The 9,990-nt window shown below is 41.2% G+C and overlaps 1 protein-coding gene across 1 annotated transcript; it reads left to right on the plus strand.

Annotated features, from left to right (window-relative positions):
* The first annotated feature begins 465 nt into the window (after positions 1–465).
* LOC139286182 (vesicular glutamate transporter 2.1-like) lies at positions 466–9,327 on the plus strand. Its single transcript, XM_070906917.1, has 12 exons — positions 466–551; positions 1,999–2,254; positions 2,734–2,852; positions 3,850–3,964; positions 4,967–5,054; positions 5,273–5,359; positions 6,265–6,407; positions 6,504–6,653; positions 7,628–7,760; positions 7,858–7,968; positions 8,058–8,185; positions 8,998–9,327. The coding sequence occupies exons 1-12, from the start codon at positions 466–468 to the stop codon at positions 9,325–9,327; spliced, it is 1,746 nt and encodes a 581-aa protein (XP_070763018.1).
* The last annotated feature ends 663 nt before the right edge of the window (positions 9,328–9,990 follow it).

The raw sequence follows: 9,990 nt of genomic DNA on the forward strand, positions 1-9,990 counted from the left end.
GAGCTGTGCGCTGTCCGCGGTGCTGAAACCTCCTCCGGCTGCTGCCTCACCGGAGATCCTCACCTCAGATTAGACCGGAGTTCCGCTAACCTGCACCGGCTGAAGACTTTCACTTTTCTCACGTCGATTTCTGAAAGAATACTGAAAAAACTTCAACTTTATATCTTCTGTTTGCCTGTTTCCTAATCGCGGACTGGATCTTAACATGGCACTGTATGGATTAACATTGCGCAAGGCAAAAGCGGACTTATTTGACTGCTGTTTTGTGACTGTGAAACCAGCCCTTTCACACTGAACGTGTTTCGCCTCTTTCTCCATTTTCTGGCTCATCTTTTCAGGACTTCGAGACGTTTTCTGCTCTAAAGACCGAGGCGCGTTATTTGGATTAATATCTTAACAATATGCTCATTAATGCAGCACTTCCATTTGTTGTAGTATTATAGAATTTTTTCAGAGAATTTGGATATGGAGCCCGGCAAGGAGAAAGCTCTCCCTACCACTAAAGAGGGACTAAAACAAATCGCAGGAAAGGCCCTCGGGAACCTGTACAGGTAAGAAGAAGAAATTCACATTTTTTTTAATCGCAGAATTGAATATTATGAGGACTTAAAAATAGAAAATGTCCAGATGTTCACATCACACATGAAATAAAGCGTTAGCTTTAAATGTCTGAATTACAGTGAAATCAAGAGGGAAATCTCTTCTTTATGAGATGAATCACGGACAGGATGCTGAAAGCAGAGTCGTGTGGCCCGAATATTTAAGGATCAGATATTTCCCTGGAGGATGATCCCCTCCACCAGCAGCTGTGGGTGTTTTTTAATAATTAATTAAACAGAGCGAGTCGTGACACAAGGTCGGGGGATATCTATTACCTTATGTATCCATCTATATTAATTCAAGATCGATGGACTTCATAGCAATTGACTTCCTATATTCTTTACTGTCACAAGGACCTGAATGAAATGTAGTTCAAAGGAAAAGTGATAACTGACTGTAAAGCAAACAGATCTTCAGCTTAAAATCAGAGTAAGGGAGCAGGATGTATAAAGGAACAGCTTTTCAGATTGGCAGAATTAATTATTATTCTCATTGGAAATGCGAATAAAATGGTCATTGGTTGAATATTTAGCTGGTAAAAAAATGTGATGTTACATGAATTATCTGGAAACACGAAGCTTTTCTAAAATATACATATTTTAGATGAGCATTCGTGCAGGCACACATCTCATTGGTTTATTTTTTTTGGTTCTAAAATGGTTTTCAGTTGTTGAAATGACTCCAGGCTGCAACACAGAAGCGTGACTCAAAGCTATGCAAGAAAAAAAAGATCTGTTGGTTTCACGGAAGCTGTAGCAGGCAGGCCTGTTATTACATGGATGAGGCCTTCACATTTCAGTGTTTAGTTTTTAAATGAACCTTTCGTTTCTTTGTGCAAATTTCAAGCGAGAACCAAAGCAAAATGCCAACGCCATATTTATGAGAGCTAATCCAAAAAAAAACAAAAGGGCAAAATTAAGTCTAAACAACGATGATGCTGATATTGCTGCAATGCGGTATTAAGGTCATTTTCTCTTCGTTTGCCAACGAGCCTTTCTTTCACATAAATATGGAGCATTTCAGCAGGGAACAAAAAAAATGCTGTCTGACTTTAACTAGAGGGGTGCAGGCTTTGAGGGGCCTGAGCCAAATTAAAAAGAGAAAATAAAGACATTGTCAAGGCCTATCGCTGAAAGAGCATAAAGTAAAGATGAAAGCTAATTCCCTCTGTAGCATGAGCTGAAATAGCCAGTAAGAGACATGTGAATAAATACATTTACACAGGGATTTTTTGTATCTGCTGTTTTTTGCAGAAAATCAACAAAATCCCATATTTCCCACACTGATAGCTCTCGCTCGTTCTTCCTTTAAAAGCAGCCTGGATGTTTTGATTTCACTCATCCAAGTGTCGACGTTCAATTTGATCTAAAAAGAGCATGTAATCGGCTTGTCGTGCAGGAAGCTGGAAAAGCGGCAGCAAACAGGTGAGACGATCGAGCTGACGGAGGATGGGAGACCCACGGCGGACCCGGAGCGGAAGACGCCCCTGTGTGACTGCACATGCTTCGGGCTTCCGCGCAGATACATCATCGCTATGCTGAGCGGGCTCGGCTTCTGCATCTCCTTCGGTATCCGGTGTAACTTGGGTGTGGCCATCGTCAGCATGGTCAATAACAGCACAATCCATCAAAACGGCAAGATCATCATCAAAGAGGTGCCTGTAAACTCCGCCCCGTTACACCCCACGAGCCCACATGTTAGACGTAGCCCAGTCGATGAGGGCCAGAGCCAATAGACTGATCGACAGCTTTTGGTTAAACACACCTGGAGAACCTCATTGAGTTTATATGTACTTTAAAATTGTATTTCGGGTGTTGGGCCTGTATATTACAGTAAATAGAAGCAAATGTGTAGGTTGTTTTATTTTTATTGGTAATTTTCTTATAAAAGCAGCTCATTTTGAGCTTTAATTACTTGATAAATCACTTTATTTACCCACTTATGTCGCTGCAACGGTGTTAAAGCATCAAATAAAATAGAAACCTTTTGAAAATGTCTTCCACTGACACTAACATTTTGATTACACTTAATATGTTGACAAAAATAAATATGTTTCGCCATGTTTTTTTTTAACAGTGGGAAATGGAAAAGTAATCAAAGTAAAATGTGTCTTTATTTGTGTGTGTCTCAAAGAAAGCGAAATTCAACTGGGACCCGGAGACCGTGGGGATGATTCATGGATCCTTCTTCTGGGGCTACATAGTCACTCAGATCCCGGGAGGGTATATCTCCTCAAGACTGGCTGCAAACAGGTAACTGCACTCGATAACAAATAGTGAGTTTGGGGTATGAAGAAAGAGATGTCTAAATAGCAGTTTCTCTGTAGCGGATAAGTCCCCATTTGAATTTATAATGTAGGTAATATTATGCTAGTCAGTCAGTGGATGTCGGTCTCACGGTTTGAAGAAAGGAGTCTGACCTTACAGCAGATTTGGCTGATGCCCACCAGGCGTGCCTCCTCATGTTAATGAGCTCCCACGGGACGACCATGCCTAATCCTTTATGTTCAGAGGCATGGCAACCACATCAGCCAAAGCCCTGTGTGAAATGCGGTACTAAGTAATGACTGCAGTATGATTTCAATGGCCATATCGCCTCTATACCACATTATATAACTAACAACTGATTACTCAGCTGTCTTTAATTAGACAAAAGGAGCAAAGCAAATGTGCGAAAGAACAATAAGTCAAAACTGTGAAAGAAAACCAAATTACATCAACAAAAAAATGTAAAATCCTAAATAGGAAATCATGTAAATATAACAGTGATACAATAGGAGGAGATAAAAGGCAACCAAAGCCGGACGAGGCCGCAGTGCAAGTACCCCTACATCAACATGAGCGGATTGTTAGATTTTTCATGAGGGGATGGAGCCTAAATAAGATGCAAATCTTTTGAAGAGCTTCATCATGCCAAGTCAGCTGAGCCCACTGACGCCTTCTGCTGCAAACACCTCCTGTCCTCACTCCCTTGGAAGCTGAATAACTGCCTGTTGTGTGTGTGTGTGTGTGTGTGTGTGGCATCCAATTAAGATTGATTCATCTCCCCTATCAGTGTTTATTCTACCAGTATGTAGTAACGGATCATACAGTATAACATTGCACAGGATATATTTTTTAACTTATTTAATGTTTTAATCTCTTTCAGGAGCTTGAAATTGATCGATATTGCTGCCATGTATCTTGCTGAATAAGATGATCTTGTTTTGATAATATTCTGACAAATAATCCCAACACACTGTTTATTCAGAGTTTTTGGGGCTGCCATCGTGCTGACATCCACCCTGAACATGTTCATTCCCAGTGCCGCCCGGGCGCACTATGGATGTGTCATCTTTGTGAGGATATTACAAGGGCTGGTGGAGGTACTGATGCACTGTTTGCACATCACATCTTGACCTTTAAAAGACTCAGAAATGATGCCTCATTATGAAGCTTGGAGCTAAACTCGACCCCTAATGAAATTGTCCTGACATTCTGTACTTGACCACGTTTTACCGAAACCCTCTGTTCATACTGAACTCCCCGGCTTTCTTTTTAAATTTGCAGTGGGGAATGAAGCCCATTATGTAGAAGTTCCATTCATTATACTGTATACAATTGTCAGATTAGTCCACAAGCAGCAAACAGCGTAAAACCCTGAATAGCAGGGCTTATGTATGTTGGTTTAGCTGGCCAAAACAGCTCCATGTTCACATAAAAACACATGGAACAAAAGAGATAAAAACCACTTGATGCAGGCGGCTCCCACAGCTCAACACAAAGGAAAAGATTTCAGAGAGAGATGCTATTATCAGACTGAAGGTCATCCTCTTTTGTTATTTTGTTTTGCTGCACACCGTCGTTTCAATAGCAGCTCATGACCATTGAGAGAGAGAGCCTCCCGTGTTCAGCGCCCATCGACTTATTACTGCAAATTAAACATTAGCATTTCAGGGTGTCTCCCACTGCAAGCCCCAGCAATTTGTGTCTATCAATAGTTGATTGTATGCCACTTAGTGTGTAATGAAGATTTAATGGGAGCAGTTCAGGTTTTTATTTCACAAAGTGGGTAGTCAGCTTGAATTTGCACTGACTCACACCTAACCCATTACTCTCTATTAGAAAGGTCAGCTACAACGCACGTCAGTTTGTTTGTTATTAACTACAATTTGTCTTGTACACGCCTTTGGCAAATGAGAACAGACTGCGTCACTCAAGCAGAATACCTTTACCTGTACAATCTCTTGACTGAAAGGGAAGAAAAACAGATGTGAAATCAAACAGGAAGATTACTTGCCTCAAATTGAGACAAGCGTATTGAAGTTAATGGGAAATCATCCATGTGTGTTCATAGTGTGACTGTAATGTCATTTGTCACTGTGCAGGGAGTGACCTATCCAGCCTGCCATGGGATCTGGAGTAAATGGGCTCCACCGCTGGAAAGAAGTCGTCTGGCAACCATCTCCTTCTGTGGTACAAAATCTACTCACATAGTCATGTTAGCTCATTAGTGTCATATAGATTTGATCACAATATTACTTTAACGCACTGAAATGCAGGTCTACAATTACAAAATATTGCTCCTGGAATGTGTGTAAATGTGTACCGAACACATTTGTCACTAAACGCTGCTCTCTGAGTAAGCAGCTTGGATCAAATTCTGCTTGGTCATAATATTTTGTCTTGCTCAGGATCCTACGCTGGTGCAGTGATAGCCATGCCTCTGGCTGGGATCCTGGTCCAGTACACAGGATGGTCCTCTGTCTTCTATGTGTATGGTGAGTGCCACTGTCATGGGTTGATTTAATTTTAACACCTTAAAGCGAGACTATGTCTTTTTTATTTGGTAAATGTCTTTATTGAGATTTCTGACAAGTACAAAACAGGACAACAGAGCAAACAGATCACATCCCCATCAAAGACAGCGTCATGTCACACATCAAAACAGACAGAAAATTATAAAATAATGTAGACTATGTCACTTTTAAAAGCAGAAACAACATAATCTTTATTTCAAATTAAAAGTTAAAATTCATAAGCATAAATAAATAAATTGCACCCTTTCTCAAATCAATACAATCAGGAGTTTTGCTGCTGCGGCCTTACATGGTCTGGTATGACCAATAGTGTATGGTGGCTAATGTTTGCTAATGTTAGCAAACTTTAGCCATATATTGCTGTGTAGTTGGCTGTCTTTATCACTCTTCTCTCTGCTACTGTTACACTACGTTTTAGCATGTACTATTATCACATAATTGTCATGTGGCGAATGTTCAGCTACGTACTGGCTAGAGTTAACATTCTCCTTTACATTCCTCTTAAGTATCTTTAAGGTTTGTTGAAAAACTCATCCTATTCCTCACTGACAGTGTCATATATTGTATATTATGTATCAGCCTGATCCAGCTGATAATTGAAGCTGTTACATGATATTTATGCTGAGTGAAATATTCAAATACAAATTGTTGTGGCTGCACCATTCTACCAAATGGAAATATTCTAGATATCTTGTGCATCATTTTATACACATTTCCCCCAAATTCAGACTGACACATTATGTATCTTCGAGAACTTTGGGATGTCCACTTGAATTTAAAATAAAGTTCTGTGGGCCTGAGCAATGTTTGGCTGCACAGTATGAGAATGTAAAGACGGAAGTGTTTGATTCTCATGATCTGTTCAGGATGCTTTGGGATATTTTGGTACATGTTCTGGATCTTGGTGTCCTACGAGAGCCCAGCAGAGCACCCGACCATCACTGACGAGGAACGCCGTTACATCGAGGAGAGCATCGGCGAAAGTGCCCAGCTGATGGGTGCAATGGAAGTGAGTTCTCAATCTGTATCCCTAATACCACGCCAAGCACCAAGCACCACGTATGTACTGCTGTACATCAAGCTGATTCTCTGTTTGTTTTAACAGAAATACAAGACCCCCTGGAGGAAATTCTTCTCCTCCATGCCTGTCTATGCAATCATCGTGGCCAACTTCTGCAGGAGCTGGACCTTTTATCTGCTCCTCATCAGCCAGCCTGCATACTTTGAAGAGGTGTTTGGCTTTGAAATCAGCAAGGTAAATAAATCCCTTATAATGGCAAGCTAGCCAACTAACATAACCACTAAGATAGTATTTTTCTGGCGTTAACGTCAGTGGACAAGCTAAGGTTAGCTAGCTAGCTGTAACTTAGCTAAGCTGCATGGATCTGGAGGTGGTTTCTTTGTGACATTTCCTTCAGGAGTTGGTAGAGCCCCAAAACAGAGCTAAAAGAGTTAATATTGGCCTTACATTCACCTGGTGACCAGAAACACAACTCCAAATGAATGATAATATCGGTCTGTAACTGCTGGCAAATGTGTAAATAAGCAACTGTTTGCTTACAAGTTGTGTTCACCACTTCCTCTGCCCACAAGTGGCCAAAACAATTAGTTGTTGCAGGTTTAAAAGTTGTCATTAGAGTCAACCTAAAGTTAATAGTTTTGCGTTTAGTCAGATGTATGAGGGAAACCTCCCAGCATGCACCAGGGAAACAGACTCATAGACATAATTCTCATTTTGACTGTGAGTGTTGTCTCGAGCACAATTGGTGCCAAGCTCCACAGTATGAGTGCATATAGTGAAGTCACTGACCTATTACATTTTAAATAGTTTGCCTAACTGTTTTGCCTTGACTTAAAAACTTCGGTTTCAGTCAGATACATGGAATTATGTTGATTCAACCTGCCAAATTGCTGTGGTTTTCTGGTCCTATTTACTGTGCATGAGTGATTGTGTCAGACAAAGCAACAGATTTCATCTGTTTTAATCTTAAAATGTCATGATCTTTCAAGAGTGTGAAGCATGAATCAAGCTGGTTTGGCAGGTGTAATTCAGCTTCAGGGTGGGCTGCTGTGACGGCTGCAGGTGAATTATTGCTCAGATGTGATTCCGGACTCAGAGGTTGAAACGGACACAAAGATTTGGTCTGAGACGGAAAGAATCACTTTTGTTTTGACAGTTTCTTTGTAGTTGTCACATTTGCTTCAGACAAGTGTTTGATGGTTTCTCAGGTTGGAATAGTGTCAGCACTCCCTCACTTGGTCATGACCATCATCGTGCCCTTAGGAGGCCAGTTAGCTGACTACCTGCGGACCCACAACATCATGTCCACCACCATGGTCCGGAAAATCATGAACTGCGGAGGTGAGGCTTTTATAATCGGGTCTCTGTCTGTTACCATGATATCGTAGAAGAATTCCTCATCAGTCCATCAGTTAACTCTTGTCTTGTTGTTTTTTAGGGTTTGGTATGGAGGCCACTCTCTTATTAGTGGTTGGTTATTCTCACAGTAAGGGGGTGGCCATCTCTTTCTTAGTTCTGGCGGTGGGTTTTAGTGGATTTGCAATATCAGGTGAGTTTGAAACAATGGATTCCAGTTCAAAATCTGAATGCCATTCAAAAGAGCACACAACTGAGAGAGTTCACTCTTTGTTGCTGTAGGTTTCAATGTCAACCATCTAGACATCGCTCCTCGCTATGCCAGCATCCTCATGGGCATATCCAACGGTGTGGGTACCCTGTCAGGGATGGTCTGCCCTCTAATAGTGGGAGCCATGACAAAGAACAAGGTGAGTCTTTTCTATTCATACAGTGATGTGAATGTTAATGCAGACAGGAAAGTTTGGTTTATTAAGACTTTAAAGTCACAGTGAAACGGCAGAATATGTGGGGAGGGTTTAGTTACAAGAGGGATTTAAAGGATTGAAATACTACAGATTTGTTTGGATCATTTAAAAGTCGCAGTGGCTTCGTGAATACAGCGTGACACAGAGTCGTGGAGTGATATGGAGCTGTAGGACTGTTCACCTTCATATACACTTCCTTCACCCACGTTGTTAGATCAGGAGGAGGAGAAAAGTTAAATTAATAATTTAGACCTCAACCACATTATTTGGAAATAATAACAACAAGCTGAAATCCACACACACCTCTTACTATGATATTGCGTCATTGGGGTTAGCTAACAAGAGGCATTTTGATATAAAACTCAAAAAAGAACATATTTAGCATGTAACAAGAGATAGGAACAAGAGCAAGAACAATTAATGCAGGGACACAGAAGTAGAACTTGGAAAATGTATTTTTCTTTAACACTCAAAAGTATTGACACAATGCAACATGAGTAGACAACCTCACAACTATCATCAGATTTTGATTCAGATGTTGCTAAATCCTAATTGGTGCACAGAGATGCATGATATCACCTTTTTCCAACTACTCACTTCAAACCAGTGGGAAGAGCACAGACTAAAACACAAACACAGGAATCTCTCATGTGAAAAAACGTAGGAGCCCACTGCTCATAGTAAGAAGTCAGCTGAGAACATACATGATCAGGGCCTTTAAGAAGTGACTCAGCCTGACTATTTTCTGTCTCTAGACCCGGGAAGAGTGGCAGTACGTCTTCCTCATTGCTTCCCTCGTGCATTACGGGGGCGTGGTGTTTTATGGGCTCTTTGCATCTGGGGAGAAACAGCCATGGGCCGACCCTGAAGAAACCAGCGACGAGAAGTGCGGCTTCATTGATGAGGACGAGCTGGCCGAGGAGACAGGAGACATCACGCAGAACTACGGTGCGATGGCCGGCCCAGCTAAAAGCTACGGGGCCACTGCACAGCTCAACGGAGGTTGGGTGCAGGACTGGGATAAGACGGAGGAGTATGTGCAGGAACCGGCGGGAAAGATGTATGCTGAGCGTGGCTACTCTTAAACCAGACAGTCGTGGTGAGTCTGCTTCCAAAAACAGACTCTCACATCACGGATTGCACAAACAAGCATTATCTTAGATATTTAAATCCATTCTTGTGTATTCAAGTAAAACGGTTACTAGTTTCAAAAAGCCAATGTAAAGAAATAGTTCATTGCAATGCAGAACAATCCTCATTAGATTTTCACATGTTTCTCATCACATCTACCTACTGTAGGGCTTCACTATACAGAGAGCGGTTGCAAAGAAAACTGCAGGCCTATGTTGTACTTCTTAGGCACCCAAACCTCATCAATCTACTTGAACAACATGAGCCAGATGACACTGCAGTTGACCATCATATAGGGTCTTTCTCTGAAATACCACTCTGATTGCACTGAAACTATAAGTATTCTAAAACAAGATTATATTCTGTTTCTCAAATGTGTTTTATGTACTGTATATACCTGTATACTGTTTCTGTGAGACTTTTGTGGATTTTGGGTCGTTGATCTGTGTGAACATTAATATAAAAGGCCATATTTTTCATGGACAGTACCTTTTCAGGGAGATGTCTGCTTGCAAAAAAGAAAGGTCCTCTTCTTCTCAAGCGAGGCCTATAATACACTATGACAAAAATAGCGTGAGTGAAGTGGAACCGTAGAGTTTTAGTGTGTGTTTGTTGCA

This window comes from Enoplosus armatus, chromosome 6 (genome assembly GCF_043641665.1).
Source record: "Enoplosus armatus isolate fEnoArm2 chromosome 6, fEnoArm2.hap1, whole genome shotgun sequence".
In the NCBI taxonomy this organism is placed as follows: Eukaryota; Metazoa; Chordata; class Actinopteri; order Centrarchiformes; family Enoplosidae; genus Enoplosus; species Enoplosus armatus.

Bases quoted from the DNA above. Each gene is read 5' to 3' on its own strand.
- LOC139286182 (XM_070906917.1), top strand. From the start codon at position 466: ATGGAGCCCGGCAAGGAGAAAGCTCTCCCTACCACTAAAGAGGGACTA. The intron at 7,761-7,857 runs GTGAGGCTTTTA...GTTGTTTTTTAG, and splicing joins GAAAATCATGAACTGCGGAG to GGTTTGGTATGGAGGCCACT. The intron at 7,969-8,057 runs GTGAGTTTGAAA...TTGTTGCTGTAG, and splicing joins TAGTGGATTTGCAATATCAG to GTTTCAATGTCAACCATCTA.